The sequence below is a fragment of the Phoenix dactylifera genome, chromosome 5, assembly GCF_009389715.1.
Source record: "Phoenix dactylifera cultivar Barhee BC4 chromosome 5, palm_55x_up_171113_PBpolish2nd_filt_p, whole genome shotgun sequence".
NCBI lineage: Eukaryota > Viridiplantae > Streptophyta > Magnoliopsida > Arecales > Arecaceae > Phoenix > Phoenix dactylifera.
In genome coordinates, this window is record NC_052396.1 from 5711161 (window position 1) to 5736162 (window position 25002).

Consider the following 25002-nt stretch of genomic DNA (forward strand, 5'->3'; position numbering starts at 1 on the left):
AGTGACAGCATGGTCCTTGTCCCCTGCCATCCCCATCCTTCACCGCTGCTTGCTGCTGTTTGGTCACTGCTAGCCGGAGGCTTCTCCCCCTCTCTACTCCACTAGTTGGCCTTTTTTCATTTGGACTTTGGACCCATCAATTGGCCACTGTTAGTCACCAACCATTGTGCAGCAGCCACTTGCGGCTGCCAGCATCGCATATGTGGTCAGCCACCGGCATTGGCAGGCCATGAAATTTGTAAGATAATGTTGACATGGATGATGTCCTTATATTGAGATTTATTTTGACATCATGAAGTTTTTTCAAATGCTACAGAAAACATAGATATGTTGTGAGATATGGAATCATTGAATCTAAATTATCGATTTAATTAAGAAGCAAGCAGTGAACAGGATCTGTTTTTAGATTTTTTATTCATATATCACACTCACGTTTTTCTGAATTCGATCCCTTTTCATGAACTTATATTTTTAATTTTTGATCACAGAAATATCTTGGTTCAAATGAAGATTTCTTGATTCATATAAATCTGATTATGAACTATGTGGATTTTGTTATGAATTAAAGTAAGATTCTATAAACCTTAAAATAAAAGTTTTATTTACATATGAACGCGTGCAAAGATCATTTTGGAATTATTGTACTATTTGTGTGTGTTTATGCGATAATATGAAATATCATCATTTTACTATGTAAATGCTAAAAAACAATTGAATTATTATTATACTTTTTTTCATATTTTTCTATTTTGTTCTTTTAGAATTTTTAAAATTTTAACATTTATGCACTTATGTATTTATTTATGTTGCCATGAGGAATTAGGTTAACCATGGTAGAGTTGCTGCCCCACAACCTGCCTGCTAAACTGGATCATTCCAGGTCAACGAACTTCAAGCACTGATCCAAAGCTAGTCAATTGGTCAGTTGGAGTACAACCTCAAGACTCTTTTTCCAACTCAAATCAGGTGTGACGAGATTCAAGGCATAAGCAGCATTTATGCATATACTTCAAGTCATCTGGATATCAACTTTAAACTCTTCATCGGTTTCATCGAAATTCATGCTTTTATATCCTACTAAAGATGACATATATTGACTACTGGCATCATGCTCTCAGCCTCCTACTTATGCACCAAATACTTCCACTGCATCTGAGCTCCTCTTGAGCACCATTTTGACTTATCATGAACTACAGATTAAAGCACAACATATACAAAACAGTAAAATTTTGGAGGATAGGCAATTTTGATTTATTTATTGCAATAATTTTCTCCATTGAACAAAACAAAAGCAAAGACCATCAGATAGCATGTTGCTTTCTAAGCAGGGTTCATATAATTAACCAATAGCAAATGTCTACCCTGCTTCTCACTCCCACCAGATTTGAGCACAGATAAATTTCTTGTAAATAGAGAGATTGGAATATGCACACCATTACAAGAATATGAGAAAACAAGAAGATTAGTAAGCTTTAGCAGCTCATGTGGATATATTACACTAGGGGAGCAAGTGCAAAACCTTCTTGTACAAAGAGTGTGGAAATGGAGCTTTATGGCATTTGAGCAAGAATGAAATGTAATTACCAAGGGAGACATGACATGAAATAGATCTGTACATATAGTCAAGGTAAGGGATTGAGAGGAGGAGGAGGTGGTGGCAGGGATGCTGACTAAAACAATTAATGGAATATTAATACGACATTGCCCTAGAGGGTGCCAACTAGTGTAGTCAGTGAACTCTTTGAAGCTGGTACCAAGGACCTAGGTTTCAGTCCTGCCCTCACCCTGATTTTGAAGGCAAATGCCCCCACAAGAACATGAATATTCTGGATGATATCAGATAGCATTGAAAAGAAAACTAAAAAGATGAAAGAAATGGATAACATAGAATGAATAGGAGTTATACATAAAAAATAGGACAAGAAAGAGAAAAATTACAAACCCATATAGATGGAAAACCATAAGCTTCTTGTTTCTATTCATGTTTATGAAGCATTATATTAGAAAACTAGAGAAAGATGGGATATGATGAAGAAAAATAAAAAACTTAGGAAACAAATAGAGCATAGCAATGTAAACTCCACATATTTTTTGAAGGATCGGGATTGCTTTAATACCATAATTTATAAATATGCTCCTTTGCGAAAGAATTAAGAGGGGATGAACAACTAATGATATTGACTGCAAAAAGATGCATGTCTCAATCATCATTAGTGCATAAATTGTATAGAAGTAGTAGAATTGGGGGTGGCAAAATTTTGTGCACCGTGTCTGACTGACACAGACCAACTCTGAAAAGACTACATCCATACAATAAAATCATTGCTCAAAAACCACGTCGGGACAAAAAATTTATCTGAATCTAAATTCAGGTCTTTCCAGATCTGCATATTCAAAAAATTGAGGCCCTTGCATAGTGCTCTAAATTGGGCCAGAGCCAGGTTCTGGATCTGTAAATTCAGATAATCCAGGTTCTTACTATAAGGCTTAATAACTGGGTTGGATTTGGGTTGGTAAATCTGGATATTATGGTGCTTAGAATCGAGTTTCAAAACTGTACTCTCTAGTATGCATCACATTCAATATTTAGCATTGCATCAAACTGGGTCATACTGTTGACCAAATTAAAACCATGTTTGACTCCACACACTATATTGATTGAAATCCAGATCTAGATCAGGTTTGGATCAAGCAGAAAACCGTAAACTATAAGGTCTTGTTTGACCAGGATCCAAACTGGACCTGGAATTTTGCCCCCCTTACGTAGAATGCCCATCCTTCTCAGTCCATATTATCTTTTTGGCTCCTAATTTCAAATGGGTACAACAATACAACATCATATGTAATTGGACAAAATAAAGCCCATTAAATAATTCATAATCACTCTCTTCTCCCTCCAATATTAATCCTCTTCATCTTCTTTTTTCATCTTCTTTTTTCTTTTCCTTTCTCTTTCCTTTATCTATTTTTATCTTTGATGGGAACCTTGCATGCTGTAGCAATTAACTCTCTGAACTGCAAGTCAAGGCTTTGAGACACGTAATTCATGCATTAGAAAAGTTTGCTCCTGTATAGTTTTATCAGAGATAGACCACCTCTGTCTATTTAAACCTACATACAGTTCATAAAACAACAAAGCTCAGGATTTCTTCAAAGCAAAACACTGCTGCACAGGGAACATATGCAATTATACCATGCTACAGTTTAAATAATAGGGCACCTTTTGCATATATCAAAACATAATAAAATTTCCATGGTCTCCATTTCCATGCAGAAAACAGAAATCAATTTTCAACATTATACTACTAAATACGCAAGAAGTTAAATATATAATCTACAGGTAGACCGTAGACTGTTTTAAAGAAATGCTACTAATGAAACTGCTAACAAGTATTTCGAATACCAGTAGATGATGTAAAAGAAGATGAAGCCAATACATAATATGCTCATTCACATGACTGGGAAAATAAGAGAATTGATTGCTTCTATTTACCCAAAAATAACCAGGTTAATGAAAAATTTGAAAGAATGAAACTCACATGCAGAGTGTTAAGTTTAACACAAAGTTTTAGTACTGTCAAATCATTTAACTGTCTGGCTATTTTCTCCTCAATAAATGCATGCTCTGCAGACCTTTTCTTTGTGAAAGGATTAATTGACTCTTTATACCGTGTTAAAGCTGGTGGGCTAGGATATAACATACGCTTGTCGACTGCACCCAAGAAAGAGAAAACAAACATATTATTCAAGAACTAGTGCTACAAATTATTAATCTTTAGAAGAACAACATAACATATTGCTTTCATCAACTTTGGAAAGAGTATATATAACATCCATGTTGGCCTATATCACTATGTACCAATGTGAGGTGCTTTCATGTGATTTGCACTGTACATCTCAAAGTGTGTCTGTGCTTGATCTACATTGTTATGTTTCAACTTGATTTGATGCTCCTAGACTCTCAGTATAGATACAAAAATAGCAGTACATGACAATGTGCTATTTCCCCTTTTAAAAGCATTTCTAAACATCTGGAACATAGTTTGTCATACCAGCCCGAACTGGGCGGTACAGAGCGTACCATACCGTATTGGTTCGGTACTAGTATTTGGTATAGATGGCGTACCAATACTCGGTATACTGAAAAAAATTCATACCGTACCATACCAGTGCAGTGCTAGTGTGGCACCGATATGAAGTCCGGTATCGAGACAGCGAACCTTGATCTAGAATACTCTTGTTTCTATCCAAAGCAATCCAAAGCTTCTTGCAACTAATGCTTTTCGCCAAGGTTTCAAATCCCAATTTGTATGCATCCATCCAAGTCGTCCTGTCCTAGATTGAACCAGTGAGATTCCACGCCCTGGGATTGGTCTAGGACCGCAGTACCAGAAAACTAGGGTCATCCCAACTGGTACCAGAAGGTACTAGCTAGTACAAACTAGATCAATAACAGGCCCCAGCCGATATCAACTAGTACAAGTCAGGTCATGTCGGGTGCTATGACGGGTGCTATGTACCCAAAGCTAGCTGCTAAAATATACCTATATTTTTCTTACTAAGTACCGAAAATGAATATTTTATATCAACTTCATGCAAACTATAAAAACTCATGAAAAAACCATAAAACATTACTACCTAGCATCATAATAATTTTGTAAACATCCATATGATGTAAAGATCCATAATCTAACAAGAAATATCATCATCCATCAAACATAATAACATCATTCATAATATAAAAATGTCCACAATCATATAAAATCGAACATAAAGAAAGATGACATAATTATATAGCAAACTTCTCTTTCTCCTCTTTCCATCCAACTAGGGCATGGAATATTTGACTTGCCCGTGCTTTAACCAACCTCCTGGACCTAGGGGTGGATCCAGAATTCATGGTCTGCCGTACCGGTCCGTACCGGTCCGGCCTAGGACCGGTACCGGATCAACGTGGAATCCGGTAGCGGTGGTTTATTGTTGGAGAACCGGTACGGGACCGGTACGTGAGCGGTTCGGACCGGTACGTAAGCGGTTCGGACCGATACGTGACCGGTTCGGACCGGTACGTGACCGATTCGGACCGGTCCGGGCCGCCACCGGTACGCCGACCGGTACCGGTACAGCGGACCTTGCCAGAATTTTGTTCAAGATTTGTTCAGGATTTTGTTCTTGGGGGGGCCAATGCAACATACAAAAATAGCAAAAGTTAAATAATTAAATACTAAAATTTATTATCAATGAAATTTTTTTAAAAAAATTTAAAATGCAACTAATTATGCATTAACTTACCCATGATTTGAAATCTTGACCATAAAATATGATCATTTACAATTCTTAATATATTGATTATTCTATAGCTATATATTTGACAATTAGAGAACATATTAAGTAATGTATGCATTTGTGACATGAGAGTTTGGAAAAAGCACAAAGAATAAATAAAAATTACTTGCGCATTTAATATAACAATGTATTTGCAAGTCCCATAGTTATTGCATACAGTTTTAACATTTGAGTATCATAATTTATAGATAATAAACATATGTATATAAGCGATGAAAGAAATGTACTATTTGGTCACTTGATTGTGGCTCAAAATAAAATATTAATTCATGGATCTTGCATAAGAAACAGTCATAACATATAGCCAAACTACTACCATACCTAATTTTTATTGCTAAATTCGATAAAACCAAATTTGCTAATATTTTGTTGCCTCCTTAGAGAAATTTATTCTGCAATATTGTCTATTCCTTCTAAATCGAGAATATAAATATTTGACTAGAATTATATCAAAATATCTTTGTAACTGAAAAGATTTGATATGTACTTGTATTGTGTCAACGTCAACTTCAAATTTTCAATATAGTTGTTGTGCTCGATGAATACACACATTGATCTTGATGTTTGCCTTCAGAAAACAAATTCTCTGTGATGTTAAAACATCCCTATGGAGCCTCTTCCTTTTAATGGTGCGAATTTGTGGGATTGGAAGAATGGCATCCAACTCGAAGATGGTTTTGGAATAGAAGAAGGATCGATCTTTCTGGAAACAAGATTATTCGACCTCTTTTCTTGATGCCCTCATTAGTGTGAGACTAGAGCTTTGTGTTGGTGTTCTCTTTCTCTATTTAGAAAGGTAATTGGTAATTTATAAAAGGATCCACCATCTAGGCCTAAGAGTCCTGTGCAAACTCCTCTACTCCAACTTTAACATCGAGTAAAATAAATTGGTGGCAAAACTTTTCTATTAACTAGAAACTGAAACCAAGCAAATAGTATTTTAGGTTCATAAAGAATGAAAAGTGAAAGATTGCATAGTTTTCATATAAGATTTTTGAAAACCTATTTGAAATTCAAGTATTTTGATATAAGGTGAGTTGTTATGGTAGAGAATGGGTGTTGGACTCTAGAGATTGGAGGTGGACACATCTTACTGTTTTTTAGCAGGGGCCCGCAACTATCAAATTTTTGAAATTTTGATTGGTCAAAGTGGAAAGCGATGGGGCATGAGGGGACATTTGTTAACGATTGTGGGGGGAAGGGGCCTGTCCTATGCATAATAAATGGTTTCAGATTTCTCAGAAAGGGCCACGACCACTGCAGGCCCCTTGGATCCACCACTACTGCAGCCCCCTTGGATCCACCGCTGGTTGGATCAGCTGATTGTTGGATTGGTCCAATTCGAAAGCATTCCAACCTGATACAGAATAAAGCACCTGCTTTCAACTCGTAGTATAGCGGCTGTTGTAATAGTTTTTACCCGATATATCAGCTGATTCTTATCCAAGCACCATATAGCGCTGCTATGATACTTAGATATAGTGTTTTTGGGCCAAAACCACCATAGCGGTCACTATAATGGCCATAGCAACTGATTTTTAGAACAATAGATTTCTAATATGTTCAAGGGCGTGGAACCTTAAAAAAAAAATAAACTGAAAAAAACATAAAAAATCTATGGACAGTAGAAGAAACAAATAAAACAACACAATATCCCAATAGCATTTATGTTCCAAATAAAAAACTAAAAAGAAAAAAAGAAAAAGCGAATAACAATGCCAAAACAGTGTTGATACTATTACCAGCACCATAAGATTCATGGGCTTGAAAACCACCTATAATCCTAAATGACCTAAGAAAAACCCTAAAAAGTCTCTAAACAGCAATTAAGAACAAGCGAGAGAGAAAAAAATAATGTTCCAGGGAAATTACTAAGATGTGAGGCCATCCTAGGTGTCAGAACAAATCCACCAACTCAATCCCTAACCAATATCGAGTCCAGGACTAGGATTTCAAATCTTTTTTTGGCTTTCGTTGAGGATATGATGACATGCTACATGAATTAGAAGCAGTAACACCTAGGGTTCACAACCAGTACCGAATATCATACTGGTATGTTATCGATTCGATACGCTACGATTAGGTATGGTATCGTACACACCTCGTACCGAGACAGTCTTCTAACACTTTTTTACACTCTTAGCCATGGTGCCACCTGCAACCGAGAAGGACAGGGTGGTTCCATGCGGTTTGGACTGGTATGGCCTGTACCGAACCAAACCTCAATACCATATTGGTACCTTATCGATACGGAATAGTACGGTTAGTACGGGCCAACACAATATCATCATTCTAAGTTGGATCAACAATGGAGATGAAGAAAAATCATGGCATATAAATACTATATGAGTTTCTTGCATGCTAACAATATCTACAACACGTAATGGGTTCTTAGTATTTGAAATATAAACTTCCTTTTTTTTTTATGAATTATAAGGTTATTTAAACTGCAAATGTGTAAATATAATTGTCTAATATGACCTAGTATTATAAACTACTCTGCATTAAATAACAATCAATAAAAATATCTAGTAGGATTCATTCTCTTATTTTACTATTAATTTTTTAATTTTACTTATTTATAATATTTATATTCATTGAAAGCAATTAAAAGTGGTCCAAGTTGAAAAAAAAATAGTGTAAGGTAGCTACTAGCAAGGTCCGCACCGAACCAGCACCGTACCGGTTTGGCTAGTTCGGCCGAGTTTCGGCCCGACGTCGTTTTTTTTTTGGGAGGGTGGGGAGGGGAGGAAGAGGAGCTCTCTCTTTTGGATTTTTTTTTGATGTTTCTATGTTTAGGTTTAAGGTTTAAACTAGATGATGCATCTTATTACTTCTAAATGATTCAAATCATGAGATGAAAGGCTATGCGCTATCGGCCACAGAGAAAGGCCGCACGCTGTCGACAAAAAGGCCACATCGCGTGGCAAATTTAATATTTAACCCATACGAGTGCGAACCGAGCCGGTTCGCATCGGTACGGAGTTGGAACCAATTGGTTCTGACCAAGGAATGCCGTACCGGCCCGTACCGGCCGGTACGTACCGGTCCGGTCCCTGACCGGTACCGGACACAGATGAAAACCGGTATTTCCGGTTTTCTTCTGTGAACCGGCCGGAACCGGTGCGAACCGGCCGGTTCGCACCGGTACGGTGTTTTTTTTTGGGGGGGGGGAACCACAGCGCCTCGCTGTGGTTTTTTTTTTTTTTTTTGATGGGAAAGAAAGTGGTCCGGACCGGTACCGTACCGGTCCGGCCGGCCACCGGTACGCCGATCCGGACCGGTACGGCGGACCTTGGTTCTGACCCAGATGGGGTCGAAACCGATTTCAAGGGCTGTACCGGATCGGTGCCTATCGGTATTGGTCCGGTACGAGCTGAACCGACCGGTTCAGCATACCATGGCTACTAGTTACAAATTTGTTTACATTCATATCTTTTTCTGCTAATGCATGCCAAAATCAGCATGCCACAACAAAACATGTGCTTTGCTGTCATAAGGAGCATGTGCAAGACACATAATATCCTAATACTTAATTGTATGACTACTTTTGAAATCGTATTAAATATAAGAAGATTCCTAAAAGTATTAGACATACTAGAATACCAAGTTGACAAAATGAAACAAATAATAATGCATCACTTTGCAAAATCAAAAGGATTAGCTTGGTACTACTATATTCTTTCACAACTGTTTATCAAATTGCAACAAATATCTTTAAATAGTTTAGGGTATTAAACAATGGACTTCTACCATGGTGCAAATCATACCTTGCTGATTGACCATGTATTGCAAATAAGAATCAAGGCTCCGAACAATTCCAATGAGTAAAGATCGCAAATGGATCGTATCCATAGGAAGGTTTAAGTTAAAGAATTGATCAACAATCTGCAAATAATTATAATCTTAGATCTTTATCTCATGTATGAAGAGGAAAGCAATGACATAAATACATAAAATACCAGCTGCATAACTGAATAAAGAGGGAAATCTAATTTTAGGGAAGCATTTGATTAGAAGGTTTGCATGATGAAAAGTGTAAATGGTCCACAGTCCACTCTTTGTTAAGTTAAAGGTCCTATGACTGGTTCAAAAAGTTTCATTCGTTCCTATTTTGTGCTTGACTTTTCCTGAGAAATAAGCGTGTAAATTTCAAACACAAAACAATACTTGACAATTAGAATGCAGCAACAAGCCTTTACAATGCCAGCAAGGAAAAACAACTCCTTCCAGTTGAAATAGCTAATTCCATAGCCATGTAAGATTAGATCTTCGCACATATTTAATCATTATGCATTGCTGAAATAAACATAAGAGTTTCTTATCTTTTATTGATTTGTAACAGTGGGACAGCACAAATACTTAGTGGCAGGACAAAGCAAGACCCTGAACTGTAACTAAAAAGGCCTGTATCTCCTCAATCCCTAAGGATGCTATTCAAATTCCGAATATTGCATGTCATTATAGATCATCAATCACTAATAATGGATACTCAAAGAGAAAACCTGTAATCAACAAGATTTCTGTTCTACAATTTGCAGTTTTGTTCCTTGATTCCGTATTTCTTTTGTCTATAAAGGAAATCTCCATTTTTTTTACCAGATATTTTTTCAATGGGTAAAATCAAAGGAATATCACTACTTACCAGATCTATCTATAGGAATTTTGATTAATTCAGTAATTCAGTTTCTTGATCTCTCAACATACTAAAGATTGAAAAATAGGAAAAATGATCAAAACAGTTTTTTTACAAAAGGTAATACTAGAGGTAGTAAATATCAAGAAAAAAGAATACTTACTATTATACATTTACTATTCTTCTGTTATTACATAAGACTAAGATGCCTAGAATACCTTGGTATCTTGGTTTCATGAATATATGAAATTTTATAAAGAAGAGAACAAAGAAAACAAGCTCTCATTATCAATAATACAAAAAGTGAAATCTTTCGTCAAAAGAAGCAAGTAATACCTAAAAGTACTATTTTTTCCAAGATTAAAGAAAAGGAGAATCAAAGGAAAGTTTGGATGGAAGTTTTGAAAAACATCTTGCACTTATGAAAAGCATAGCCTTAGCATAAAATGACAATTAATGACTTATTTTGATAATATACAAATGTCATGAGGCTTGCTGGCTGTGGTTTTGATAATTCTAAATGCTTGGCGAAAATAAAAACATCCCATTCAGTTTTAGCCAAGGATCGCTATGCCGATATCAAGGCCCGTGTTGGTTGCTCAGCAACATGGTACTTTGTCATTCTGTGCTTGGCCTATACTGATACGACAGAGCTAGGGGAGGGTGGGGCAGCAGGAGTACAAGAGAGAGGAAAAGTGAGAGGAGGGAGGGAGGGAGAGGGAGAGGGAGAAAGGGAGGGAGAGAGAGGGAGAAAGTCAGTGGAGGCCGGCGGAGGGCTGGGGAGCCATATGGAGGGGCTCCGCCTCTGGTTTTTCTGTTTCATTCAAAACAAGAGTCCCAAAAAGGGCCCCTCTGCACAGCTCCCTAGCCCTCCGTCAGCCGTCTACCACCCACCCTCCCTCTTCCTTCATCTCCCTCTCCTTCCCTCCCCCTTCCTTCATCTCCCTCTCCCTCCCTCCCCCTCTCTCTTTCTCTTTCCTCTCTTTCCTTCTCCGTCTCCCCCTCCATCACTAGATTCTCAATTTGCTTGCCGAAACCATCACAATCCGTCGTCGGTATGGCTTGATATGCCCCGAACTGGGCAATTGGAGATGGTTTCGCCATCCTTTAACAAAAAAAGAAATTTCATGCTCATCAAATTTGTTCTGGTTACATCAACTTCACCATAATTTGACAATCTTCTTAAAGAGATAAATGCAGAATACATTAAACTCAACTACGAAGTACATGAAATAACCTTCTCAAAGGGGCAAAAATTAAATAATATTTGAAATTTTGAATGCATTTAAAAATTGAACAAATTGTTTGCAGTGATTTAAACCTCTTCAATTATTCGAAAGACTTCAATTATGGATGTTGTTTGCCTTTGTTGAGATGATAAAGGCTCCCAATCCTATGAAGAACATAAATAACCACATTAAAGAGCATCAAGTGAACCAATAAGGAGAACATAAACAACCACATTAAAGAGCATTCAAAAAATTGAAATTCAAAAAACAACTAATTAGTCGAGAATCTCGAGATACAACTTTAATAGTTATGTATTTATATGCATTGATTTTTTGCATGTGTATATACATGTATAAATACATATTTACATATATATCTTGTATACACATACCTTGAAAATTACATACATGCGACCTTGAAAAATATATACATGTGTAGCTTTTACAAAGACATGTGTGTACCTTTAATAATTAGGTCTCACCGCATATTCAAGTCAAGGTTTTAATGCCATGGGATAGGGTTGTCACAGTTTTTCCGTGGGACAAGGCCGTCTGGCATCTTAACACTCGAGATAGTGGATGTCCCATCCCATCTTGGTCCACTTCCCAAATCATCCCATCTCAACACTTGGATCATTGCCTTGTCACGATAGTGGAACGCCTTGTCATCCCACTGGTATTTTAAATCTTGATTCAAATGTTTATAAGACATATTGGTCCTATAGCATGTTTATTGGCCAATTATTGTTCATAAATTATTTATTAGTCTCGTGCATATTTTAGAAGTACCTAATCATACACACACACACACATAAACTGCAAACAAACAATTAAGATTGTGAAATGCATAAACACAAATTATATATTTTTATCAGTTCAAAGTACACAAAGTAAAAAACAATCATCTAAACTAGGAAAGCAGCATGAAATATTGAGAAAGTGGTCTACAATAAGGTACGCCATCTCGGTGCCGAGCTCCATATCGGTGCCACCATGTTATTGTATTAGTACGTCCGGCACGGTGGCTGATTTGGTGTATCTAATGTTGGTATGCCACCTGTACTTCATACCAGTACCGAACTAGTACGGTACGGTATGCTTCGACCGTTTGATTCGGTACGGTATGGCATACCTTGGTCTACAATATCCAGTATATGAAGTAAAATGTATTCTAAATTACATAATCACTTCCCAGAACAATTTTTTTAAAAAAACACTTCCCAGAACATTTTTTTAAAAAAAAGATAAAAGATACTGTTAGAACCAATTTTGCTGATCAAGCAAACCTACCTCTATCTGGATAGCACGTTTTGTCCACTCCAAGATGATGTCGTGTTGAGTATGTAACCATTGAAGAATAAGTGGTGCACAAATTTGCTGTATCTGTGTAGAGAGATACTAAACAGATCATGTCAAGTTAATTAACTCCAATAACAAATTTTGCCAAATTAAAAACTTCAATGACTAAATTCTTATGCATAAACAAGAAATTTATGTGCAAGCCAGGTATGAAACCACAAATTTGCAAATATCCTCATCAAGCACCTGAACTGCATGTCAATCCAGAGCAATCTTATTTGCTGTACATGAACATTCTACTTGTATTAGTATATTTTAGTGATAAATATTTGAGTTTAACCACCATGCCAAGTATACGAACACCCAAAATGAAAGAGAAGACAAAAATCCCTGCAGTTACATATACATGACACGCTAAGCAAGCATCATCAAATACAATATATAAAAAGCTCATATGTAATGTTTAGTGCAGTTGGTCAAGTTATGGGTATCAGGTATGTAACCTGATATGGATGTAAATAATTGATAATCGGAGATCCCACACAATTTCGTACAGAACGGACTATGTGAAAAAGATAACGTTCTAAACGATCAGCTGCTGCAAGTACTTCTCTTACACTCTCTGAAAACTGTGAGACACCTTCCAAGAATGGAGCCTAGGCATAACAGAATATATTATGCATTAGTATTAACCAAAAATTGGCCTAATCTAACAGTACATTAGATGTGAGAGAAATGAAATTCAATTTATTAAACACACCAGTTGTTCCCCATATAACTGATGCAGGAGTACAGAAGCAAGAATTCCAGCATCAGGATATTGTCGGCACAACAAAGGAAGAAATGTTGTGCATTCTTTCTCAGCAATTAACTTTAATTCATCAGCAAGCATGGTGAGGGGATGCTTCCCTTCCAACTTAGCTTTCGCATCCCAGACATTATGGACCTAGCATACCAAGAGAACTTGAGTTTATCACTGTACATCTTCCAAACATATCACTTCATGTCAAAAACCCTAATTGACATGACTCACCCGTTTATATGCAGCTTGAATGGACTTCTCAATGAATGAATGTGCTAAGATAGATGCTGTCCCATCTCCAGCCATAGGTATAATGTACTGTAATTTGAAGAAATCTAATTTAAATTAATATTTGAAAACTGATGAAAGGGCCGCTTCAAGGAGCTTAATCCAAGATACTGAAATGATAAAAGTTCTTAAAACCTTCAAGTATGAGCAAAACATTTACTGCAAACCTGCCATATTCTTATAAGCACTTGAAGGGAAACAGTTTACAAAATAATAAACTCAACACCATCAAGGAAGGAGAGATGTGAATGCATAGAATAATCTTATTTTTGAGAATGAAAATGGCTAATTCACTACCACAAGTTTTACTTCCTTAGAATCCCTCGTAAACCTACTTATTGTAATATGCTCATCACCACTCCCTGTTCCGCTCCAATTACAAGTGATAAGTTTCAGCCTATTGTGAAATTCTTTTCTTAACTACATGAAACTTAATGATCCTATTACTAACACTTGGCAGTTCAGTTTTCAACTATAAATTTGCTTAGATGCATGAGCTGTGACGAACTTGAAAAAAACAAAATGTGATAAACAATGATTCAAAGCCATTCATCATGTTTCACCAATTATAAATATGATAAAATTTGAGAGGGTAGTTTGCCAGGCTAAATGAGTTTTCTTTTCAGCAGTTTGTCACCATCAGCAGTTTTATTCAGTTTCAGAATCTTGGATAAAAATATAATTGTTGCTGGAATTTGGACCCAGGGGTGGCCGTCGGCTGAGAAGGAGGGGCTCCGGCGAGGGTCGGCGGGTAGTAGTCTGTCGGCAGGCGGCGTCCTCCGTGGGGGGCCTGCAAAAAGCCGGTGGCCGAGGTTTCCAGCACCGGCCCTCCGATGCCTAAGTCAGAGGGGGCAAGTGTATGAGAGAGAGAGAATGTATGTCGAGAGTTTCCCAGTCCCCCCCCCCCCCGCACTCTAAGATGGAGGGGTTCCCTTTTTATAGAAAGGTACTGGGTTACCTGTGATGTAACGAGGCGAAGTTGCCGTACGATTAAGCATGTCGTATGAATTAGTGCACGATCGCGTGAGTTTATGCCTTGCTGTAGGAGATCAGGCCAGAGCTAGGGAGTTGTCACGGCTGATCGGACGTTGCCGAGCTGATTTGCCGTGGAGGACTTAAGATCTATAGATAACAGGAGCCATGCGCATTAATTATTGAGTAAGCCGGAGGTCTGCAGGAGCCATGCGCATTAATTGTTGAGTAAGCCGGAGGTCTGCTGCGCATTAATTGTTGAGTAAGCCGGAGATATGTAGGCAAGGTCCGCCGTACCGGTACCGGTCGGCGTACCGGTGGCCGGCCGGACCGGTACGGTACCGGTCCGGTCCGGTACGTACCGGCTGGTACCGGTCCCGTACCGGCCGGTACGCGGTGGTTTCAAAAACCACAGTGCACGGCGCTGTGGTTCTAAAAAAAAAAAAAAATCGTACCGGTGCGAACCGGCCAATTCGCACTGGTACGAGGCCCGTACCGGCCGGTTCGGATAAAAAACCGGAAAATACCGGTTTTTTATCCGTTCCGGTACCGGTCCACGGCCGGACCGGTACGTACCGGCCGGTACGGCATTCCATGTATGTAGGAGCCATGCACATTAATTGTTGAGTAAGCCGGAGGTCTGCAGGAGCCATGCGCATTAATTGTTGATGACGGTGGCAGGGCATGGTTCCTGGTCGTATTGTAGGTGGATGTGACTGCAGTAGACAGGTCGGGTGCCTTCAAGTCGGACGCTGGGCCGAGCGCCTTCAGGTCGGACGCCAGGCACGCGGTCATATGTTCCGGAGCGACTCATTTTTCCCCCAACACTACCCCCGACTTCCGAGTTCGAGCCGCTTGCGAACTCGGGCGCGGAAAGTAGCCGTTTTTGCCGTATTGTAGGCCAGGGAATCTTGAATTGTTTCGGCGCTTTGCGCGCTTCAAGGCGCTCTTAATGGGAGAAAATGGGGCGACACCTTTTCGCTTTGCAAAGCGTCCTCGTGTCGTGGGCTCGTGATGGGGCTCCACGATCCAAAGGGACGCTTCCCTGATTTTGTATTTAAAGCGCCGATCCAAATTGGATATGCAGCTTCGGTTTTCGGGGCCGACACATGGCATGATCTGGACGGGAGGCAGAATTCTGTCTCGCCGATCCGAGCCGTTGGGGGGTCTATATAGACCCCCGTCCCGGTCCTAAGGGTTTCTGTTTGGCTGCCTTTGCTTGTTCTCTGGTATCCCTTTCCTCCATTCCCTCATTTCTTCCGGCGGCCTCCCGAAGCGATTACTTCGGTTTTCCCTCTCCAATCCTTCAACGTCTCCGGCGAAGACCTTAGTAGGTGTTCCCCTCTGTCTGCTCAGGGGGCTCTTGCTTTCGCTTTTTCCTTTTCTTATTCTCCTGTTTTCTTTTGGGATGGGTCGTGGTCCGGACGAAGTCGGGTCCACCATGAGCGGTGAGGAGGTGGAGATGGCTGAGGAATGGTTCTTTCCTCAGTGCGGGTTCCGTCTACAATGCGCGGGGTTGGGGGATCGGGTAACGAGACCTCCTCCGGGCCGGATCGGAGTGTATTTAGAAACACTCTGGGCCGGCCTGCGGTTCCCCCTCCACGGGTTCGTGAACGAGCTCCTGGCGGCATATCAAGTTGTCCCGGCGCAGCTTGCTCCGAATGCGTGGAGGATGATTGTCGGCTTTTTATCCTTGTGCCTGGCGCACGGGATACCGACTTCCGTAAACGTCTTCCGGTGGTACTTCTTGCTGAAATCCAACCCGGAAGATGGAGAGTGGCTTTACCTTGCCCTTCGGGGTGGTCGGCCACTCTTTCGGGATGCTCCAACATCCATTCATGGATGAAAGGAGAAGTTTTTCTTTTTATCTTCCGAGCGGACGTGGGGGTTCGACCCTCGGTGGGAGCAGGCCTGGCTCAAAACCGCCAACAAGCTGCCCAAATTGTCCAAGGGCGAGCAGGGGATCCTCGACGCTCTTTGCGGCCTCGGGAAGAATATTCTGCTGAATGACCTCGTAAGCGAGAACGCTCTGGTCAATGTTGGCCTGAGCTCGGCGCGCCCTCAGGGTAAGGGTAGTGGTGGTTTTTTTCTTCTCTTTTCTCTCCTTTTTTTTATTCGTTTTGCTCTTCCTTTGTCTCTTCTTTGACATTCTAACTTTTTCCTCTCTTGCCTTTTCAGACGTTCCGAAGATGGTGACTAAAAGCGCAGCCCTCTATGCTCGATTCCGAAAGAGGGCAGCCGAGATTGGTGGGGCCCCGCCCGAGCCGAGGAAGAAAGCCAGATCTTCATCTGGTGCGGGTGCCGAGGCGAGCACAGCCCAGGCCGGGTCTTCCAGGCCCGCTCGGAAGGAGGTCCCGAGCTCCGACCGTGGAGGCTCAAGCTCTGCGGGGGCTTCTGCGGCGCTCGCATGCCCGACCCCCATCTCGCAACGTCCGGGTCGGCCGCCTATCCGACCTCAGCACTCAGGGCCCGAGTCGGGAAGCAGCCAAGGGGCTGCAAGGCCGTCCCCGCCGAGCCCAGCAAGGCCCAGCCTCCGGGTCCCTCGAAGGGCGAAGACCGTCAGGAGAGGAGGCCTTACTGCCCCGATTGGGCAGTCTTCGAGGGTGATTCAGCCCTCAATAATGCCGAAACGGCACGGCAGATTTTCCGCATCGCGCTGCTCTCGGCCGACCAGGCAGAGATCCAGGCTATGAGTTTTAGTAACTTCCTGGATGAGACTCGCCGTTCCGTCGTCCGTGTAAGTTCGCCTAGCCTCTTCTTTTTTTTTGTGCTCTGTTTTTGACCCTAGCCCACTTTCTCTGCTCTATCTACAGCATCTCCATGAGATCGATACATTGATCTCCATAGCGGCAGACTATCAGGACCAAGCCCGAAGGTGTCTGCGAGGGCAAGAGGAGGCCGAGAGGAAGCTCAGCGAGGCTGAAGTCTCGCGGAGGGAGGTTCTGGCGAGAGTGGAGGCCGGTGAGGACGAGCTTCGAGCGCTAACTGCGGAGCTCGAGGAGGAGAAGGCCGCGCACGCTCTGGCCAGATTGGAGGTGCGGTCGGCCGAGGCCCGTCTGGCCGAGGCTCGCTCGGCGCCCACCGTCCATGAGTAGGAGGTGAAGGACGCCCAGCTCAAGGTCGAGGAGCTCGAGGCCCGCGAGAAGAGGGCCCAGGAGGAGGCTCAGCACGCAGTGCAACTCTTCCGGGAATCAAAAGAGTTCCGCAATCTGTTGGAGGAAGAGGCCGTGGATGGGCTCATCCGCGGCTTTGAAGACTTCCGCAACCAACTGAGGCGGCTCTGCCCCGAGTTCGACCTCAATCTGCTCCAACCTGGAGTAGGGGTCGAGGAGGAGGATGCACCTGAAGACCCGGCTGGGGCCGAAGTTGGGAGGCTCCCGCCGAGGGGGATCCCAAAGGAGCCTCTTATGTCGCCCTCGAAGCTGCTGGTGAGACCCAGGTCGGAGCCTCTGTTGCGGATGAACCTGGGAGAGCTCCGATAGAGCGCGCTGAGGTGACTGCTACGGATGACCTCGGAGCTGCGCCCGCCCCTTAGGGTTTTGTTTATCCTCTTTTTTTTGTTTCTTTCTTGTAAACGAGGTCGGCCTCCGAACTCATTGTACAGATCCTTGGTTTTGTACTCAGCCCTCGGGCTTTTATCAGTAAAGAATTTTGCCTTTTCCAAATTTTCATATCCTTTCCTTCGTAGCATATAAACTTTTGGGCTGAACTTTTTCTGGCGAATCATTCCGAGTTTTTGGACTCGACTGAGTCCATAGACTTGGGCTCCATAGACTTAGGTTTCGACCACGTTTGCTAGGCAGTTAAGCTTAGGTCCAATGTACTTTAGGAAAACTCGTGAAGTCCTCGAGCTCGGACTCACGTTTCACCGAGCCCTTGAGCTCGAGTTCAAATTTTGCCGAGCCCTTGAGCTCGGCTCCCGAATCGCCGAAGTGTTGCGTTCGGACTCTGGGCCCCAAAAGGGGCTCGTCTTTTAGGTATGCTTTCCGTAAGATCCGGCTTTCCGGGTATAAGCTCATAAAAGCTTTAGGGTCAGTCTCCGAAGAGATCGCAGATCGAACTAACGTTGGGGCATTTTGCGGCTGTCGGTCTCGAACTTGATCGATGTACCAACAAGCAGAATCGAAATTTATGGCAAGTGTTTCGGTACTTCCGAGCTCGGCCAGTGTATCAAGGCTCGAGGTCGTTGGGCTCGGCCGAGTCCTCATTCGGCGGGGTCTGTATGGACTGGACTGGAGATCACTCTTGCACTGTTGGAGCCAGGCGCTTTGCGTTGCGGCTAGCTTTTAGGGGCGTTTTCTGGCCCGTAGTCCGCTTCTCGCTGGAGTGTTGTCGTCGAGGAATCCACGTAGGTGCCACCCCTCTGTCATTGTCGAGTGTTAGGGGGGGCACAAAGGCTCTACCCTGTATGTCTTCCCTAGGCCGAGTGGGCTTGGGTTCGTTGTCGACTTACGGGGCATCTCGACCTTAGTCGAGGGATCGAGCATGAGATCGAGGGAGCTCGGGCTCGCTGTCTACCTGGTGTCGCTTCTCGAGGTCAAGGGGTCTAGAAACGCACTATCGACCTGCAACGCTTCCCGAGGTCGAGGGGTCTGAGAACGCACTATCGACACTCGGGGCATTCCGACCTTAGTCGAGGGATCGTGCGCAAGGTCGAGGGGTCTGGGAACGCACTATCGACCTGTGACGCTTTCCGAGGTCGAGGGAACTGGGAAACTCTCGACATACATTCTCTCTCTCATACACTTGCCCCCTCTGACTTAGGCATCGGAGGGCCGGCGCTAAACCCCGGCCACCGGCTTTTTGCAGGCCCCCCACGGAGGACGCCGCCCGCCGACAGACCACTACTCGCCGACTCTCGCCGGAGCCCCTCCTTCTCAGCCGACGGCCGCCCCCGGGTCCAAATTCCAGCAACAATAATATAACGTAGAAATAATTCAAACAAGCATAAAACAAAAGGTATTAAATGAGCCACTAAAGTATACTAGATATCATTTTAGTATGGACTCCAGAACCTTTTACGTTATGTATATTTTGATGATCTACAGGAGAAACCTTTTATGAACTGTCAAAAGAAAATTGAAAATAAAATATGCAACAAATCAAAAAAAAAATAGAAAATAAATTTGGAAGAAAAATAATAAGAAACATTTTGTGATTTTAAAAAGTATGTTATATGGTAAAATCTTAGGCATCTAATTTATGTGATTTGAAATATGATGAAAACTTGCAAATTTTATTTTATGAAATATTCAAATGAAGCCATTTTTAGACTATAGTAAAAAAAGATTTCAATTTTATGAAAGATCCCATCTGTCGATTATTTTCCCATGATTATTTTAGAATACAAACTCTATGAAAAATCCACTTTTACAATTGTGTAAATAAAAATACAACTGCTCTGGCCTTATCATTTAGCTATCACTGCACTGTACCTTCTGCCATATGCTGCATGTTTGACTTACATAACTCTTGCCCCCCAATTAATCAGAGTCAACTTCATAACTCTCCATTACCCACCCATTCCTAGTAAGGTCTACCTCTAATGCTAGTCCAGGCTTTTTCAAATTTAATCTCACAACTTTGATCCATGTTATCTAAGGTCTTCTTAGGGGTGGCAACGAGGTCCACCGTACCGGTACCGGTCGGCGTACCGATGGCGGCCCGAACCGGTCCTGTACCGGTTCTCCAACAATAAACCACCGGTACCAGATTTCACGCTGATCCGGTCCCAGGCCGGACCGGTACATACCGACCCGTACCGCCGGTACGGCAGACCATGGGTGGCAATAGATCAGGTCAGGTTGAGTTCAAGTCAAAGTCAAACAATAACGTACTAACATATGAAACCTTAACAATACTCAGTCTAACCCAACATCCGGTCCAAACCCTTCAACCCATGCATCGACCCTCATGGTTCAACCCAACCCATCTAACCTGTAACCGCATGAGCCAACCCTTCAACTGACCCAATTTAACCAACTTGACCCAAATTTATAACTCCTGGTCACTTAATTTTAAAGTGAGCCGGAAAACTAGTACTAAAAAGAGACAATTCACTCTCATTCTTACCAAAAGATCATGAAGCAACCAACAAAGCCCAATTTTTCCCAAACAAAGACTATAACCTTGGGACATGAGTTAGGTCAAAGTTTTGGCCCATAACCGACTCATTCAAAGTTTAGGCCAAAAGATTGACCGATACCCAACCAAACTATAGAGCTCCCACCAAGGTCCACAATCTTGGTACCGAGTACCATATTGGTACCTTATCGGTTCGATATGGTACGGTACGGTATGCTTCTATGCCGAAATAGTTCTCTTATCCATTTTCTCAATTTTCATTCCAGTATGCCTTGGTACAGGTCGGTACGTCTCGGTACGGATGGTACATAACTTGTATAGATTTGAATGTTTGTTTCGTATCGGTTTTCTCCCGGTATGATACAGTATGCCCCATACAAGATGGTACGAGGCAGTACAGTAGACCTTGGCTCCCACCCTGCACAAGAGCGAGTCAGGTTTTCAGGTTTAATTGGTTGTTGCCTACCTCATTTCTGAATTTCCCAAAAGATCAAGAAACTCCCCAGACCTGAACCTCCTTATGTCTACATTGCATGTGCCCATAGCATTCAATCACCTCTCTGTCCCACCTCGATGCAATCCCTACAAGTCCTCTAATGCAACCATTTCCTACTCTATGCTCTTTAAACTTGCCACCATAGTTATCTAAATATAATCTAGTAATCTAGGTCTATTGCACATGCTTCTCATTGGCCCTCTAGCGCCCAACATGCTAAGCCATAGAATATTGAGGGTTTTTTGGATTGAAATCCCAATCCACACTGGCTATTTCGGATCAGACCAGTGGGATTCTAGCTTCTAGGATGGGTCGGAGACCTAATACATGAATAACTAGGTCATCATGGTTGGTAACCAGCCTGTACGAACCAGGACAACCAATACCCATTGTCCCACCATTTGGGATGGGTTGGCATGTTTGTGTTCTCTATTGATATGAGATTTTTTTGATTTTTGGCAAAATAGACAAAAGAGAAAAACAAATGAAGCCAGATACAAGGAGGAGAAAACTAGATTCTAATATAGATTTAGACTTGGAGGCGGCCAGATGATAGCAATAGAAGTCGGCACTACCTGCTCTTTCTCCCCTTCGTCCTCCCTTCTCTCCTTCCATGTTTTTCTCTTCTTGCATGCGAAGCAAGCAGCCAAAAGAAAGATGGTGCCAATACCAGTACTGGGACGTCAAACCCACCTATTACCTAAAAAAACTCACCTAAGAAGCCTCTAACAACCATTAAAACAACACTTAAATAAATAACATCTCATACATTCATGCTATATCAAATATGTATAAACTTTACTAGATTCTATAAGGGACTCAATTATCATTAGGATTCTCTTATATTCTCCAACAGTTGTAATTTTAAGTAATATGACAAAAATTCTATTAGATGTGTTAATTATTCATAATATGGTCCAAATAAGTTTGTTAAAATTATTGATTAATAATAATAATCTAATTGCACTTAATTAGATCATCCATATATATTTTCAAAACACTACAGATTGATAGTTTCCCTCCCACAGCGCATTGCTCATATCCCTCCAACATAAGCCTTAAACTTGTAAATTTTGGCTGAAAATTAATTGGAAGTGGTTGAAGCTGACCAAAGCTAGTAAAACTCAATCAGTTTCATATGAAACCAGCCAATTTCTGCCAAACATTTTGATTTCAATCAGAACTTCAAATATTGATGATAAGTAGGTTTCATGTGGAGGAAGATCGCGTAGATTGAACTTCAAATTAATGGCTATAGAAATAATTTAGAAATACCAAGGAAAACCTCAAACAAGTAGATAAAGGGGATTTGAGGAAACATATGTTGAGGAGTATGTACCTAAATTGACGAAAAAAATAGTGTACTAAAAACAGAAGACCCAGATAAAGACCTTCATGTGCATGGTTATCATCATGGTGATGGCATTATATTCGATTTTGTTACTGAGATAGGAAGCATGCATACAAATAAATACACAATATCTGAATGCAATAAAATAAACCAAACAGTTTAACAGCTAGAGGTCAAAAACTATGTAGATTGATTAATCACATCCTTCCACTGGTATGATCACTGATAGATCAAAAATTTACATAGATTGGATTGTAACACATCTGATAGCCCCTATTCTGCAGTATGAATTAGCAACTAAACAGCATCTCCTGACAGTGTGGTGTGTTCCGAAGTACCACAAGCCAAAGACTAGATAAGAAATTTAATTATTTCAGCATAATAGATGAATAACTAAAGTATCAACCAAAACCAACAAATCCTGTCATAATCTTCTATAGTACTGTCAAAATAAACAGCAAAAGAGGGGCCTAATATGTAGTTAACAATTTATAATATTCAAAATCACATTATAAACCATTTTGAACTGATTGCTGAAAAGTTGAACATCAAATACAAATCTGAATTTGTGACAGAGAATATATCCAATGGAAATTCAACATTCATTATCCAGGATTGCTAACTCAGAGACAGGTTAAAATAACATCTAACATCATAAAATTAATGCTTAATTCAGTTCATGCAGAAAATGGGTAAATTGGGTATAGGTTACAATAAGAAACAGAAGATATTAGCTAGAGTTAGATATCAATGGTCTGGAGTCTGGACTGATCATCAACAAGAAAATCATCATATGCTAATTTGATTTTACAACAGGATATCTATTAGACATTTAACTTTCATCTCCAGGCTTGCTAACCTGGAGACAAATCAGCAAACCTCTAACTCTGCAGATATAATGCTTATTACAGTTGATGCAGAATTTATATACATCAAATCCAGCTTGCAATAAGATATAAATGCCATGAGAGAAAACCAACAATAATCAAATAAGAAGCTAAATTTAGTTAGAACTTATTAACTGAAAAGCACCAATGACAATGAAATGAATGACATCAAGATATTGCCATAAACTGATTTATAGCAGAGAGATATGTCTAACCTTGATTTCTGCAAATTCATCAGCAAAACAAGACCCACAAAGTATCGCCAATGTCAGGACGCTTTCAAACATAGCAGATTTGTCCTACATCAAAGCATCAAACCAAAAACTTAATACTCAGGCATCACATGTGACTAAATATTAATAGCTGATTTGGTGTCCACACCTAAAAGGAACTTGAAGTAAAACAAACATGATTGATGATGTGATTTAGAAGGCCAAGGCCTCATGATCTTTATTTTAATGGTTAATAAATAAGCAAAATGATTTAAAGGAAAGAATGAAGAAAATAATACTTGAAAGCATGTTTCAAGAACTCACAGCTTAGGATTCTCAACTGATAATGTCAGTCAACTCAGAAACTCGAACAATTTACAACCTATTTTGACTCGGACATCAACAAAGGAAAAAAAAAATTGCTAGAATCATCCTTATCCATCATACAATCAAACGACTAATACCTGAAGAATGATAATTAAGAATGTTAAGAGCATTCTTTTTGTTGAAATTCATACTGTTCATAACTAAGAGAATTGTAAAATTCAACATATAGCCACTTCATCTTTAAATTTGATATAGCACAAGAATATAAAATTGTAAACATAAGATAGAACTCCGATATAATATTTGACCATCTGTTAACCTGGGACAGAAGATGCTGGTAATAAGAAATTAAATTTTCCCAAAAAAGGAATAATTATACTCAAGGTTTCAAATACCGATAGTGGACATTGTATCGATTTTTTGCCAGCATGTTGCCAAATACAGGCACATGGTCCGGAACTGCATCCTTTACTGACACACTGTATACTGGTGCTGGTTTTCTACCAGAATGGTATGATACTACTCGTATCATCCTGTTCTAATGGTTTTTTAAAACCTTGATGATACTCAAACTAACAAAAAATTGTAAAGTAAAAAAAAGGTATTATGCTTGTTTGGACCATACGATCATAGAATGCAATATTGGCTGCCCATGGCACCCTCGAGATGAGTAAGAGGGACTGCACATATGCAGTATGCAGCATAGATATCTCTGCCGGTATCTCATGCACATCCAAGTTTGATAGATGGCCAATGTTGTGTTGGATAATCTAATGACACAATAGTGCCCATCAGACTTGACCCTTTCTTACTAAAAGATCCATGTTTTCGTCATACTTTGGCAGATACCATGGCACTCAGAGTTCTCAGAGGTGTGGTAATAAGATTACATGTAATTTTAATTGTGTGATGCAACTCCTGAGCAAAAATATCGAGGTGAAAGGTGAAACCAATTCTTAGATTGAAAAGACTCTCTGATCCACTAATCCACAGAAAACTCAAGTCCCTTTTTTTTTTTTTGGACAGGTATTATGATAGACCTGATCCAACTTGTACTAAAACTATGTTTAAAC

At 40.7% G+C, this 25002-nt stretch overlaps 1 protein-coding gene across 12 annotated transcripts in view; it reads right to left on the reverse strand.

The window, feature by feature from the left end:
• The window catches only part of LOC103696712 (protein unc-13 homolog), a 53336-nt gene that overhangs the window by 11051 nt on the left and 17283 nt on the right, over positions 1–25002 (reverse strand). For 7 of the 12 annotated variants that reach the window (XM_039126624.1, XM_039126617.1, XM_039126620.1 and 4 more), the window contains 8 exons: positions 23606–23689; positions 13544–13630; positions 13271–13456; positions 13014–13166; positions 12502–12609; positions 11304–11375; positions 9117–9234; positions 3540–3712 (listed from right to left, as the gene is read on the reverse strand). In XM_039126624.1, the coding sequence (XP_038982552.1) occupies positions 3540–3712; positions 9117–9234; positions 11304–11375; positions 12502–12609; positions 13014–13166; positions 13271–13456; positions 13544–13630; positions 23606–23689 (981 nt within the window). The remainder of the gene's footprint in view (positions 1–3539; positions 3713–9116; positions 9235–11303; positions 11376–12501; positions 12610–13013; positions 13167–13270; positions 13457–13543; positions 13631–23605; positions 23690–25002) is intronic. The other 5 variants (XM_039126619.1, XM_039126621.1, XM_039126622.1 and 2 more) reach the window with 5 other exon arrangements.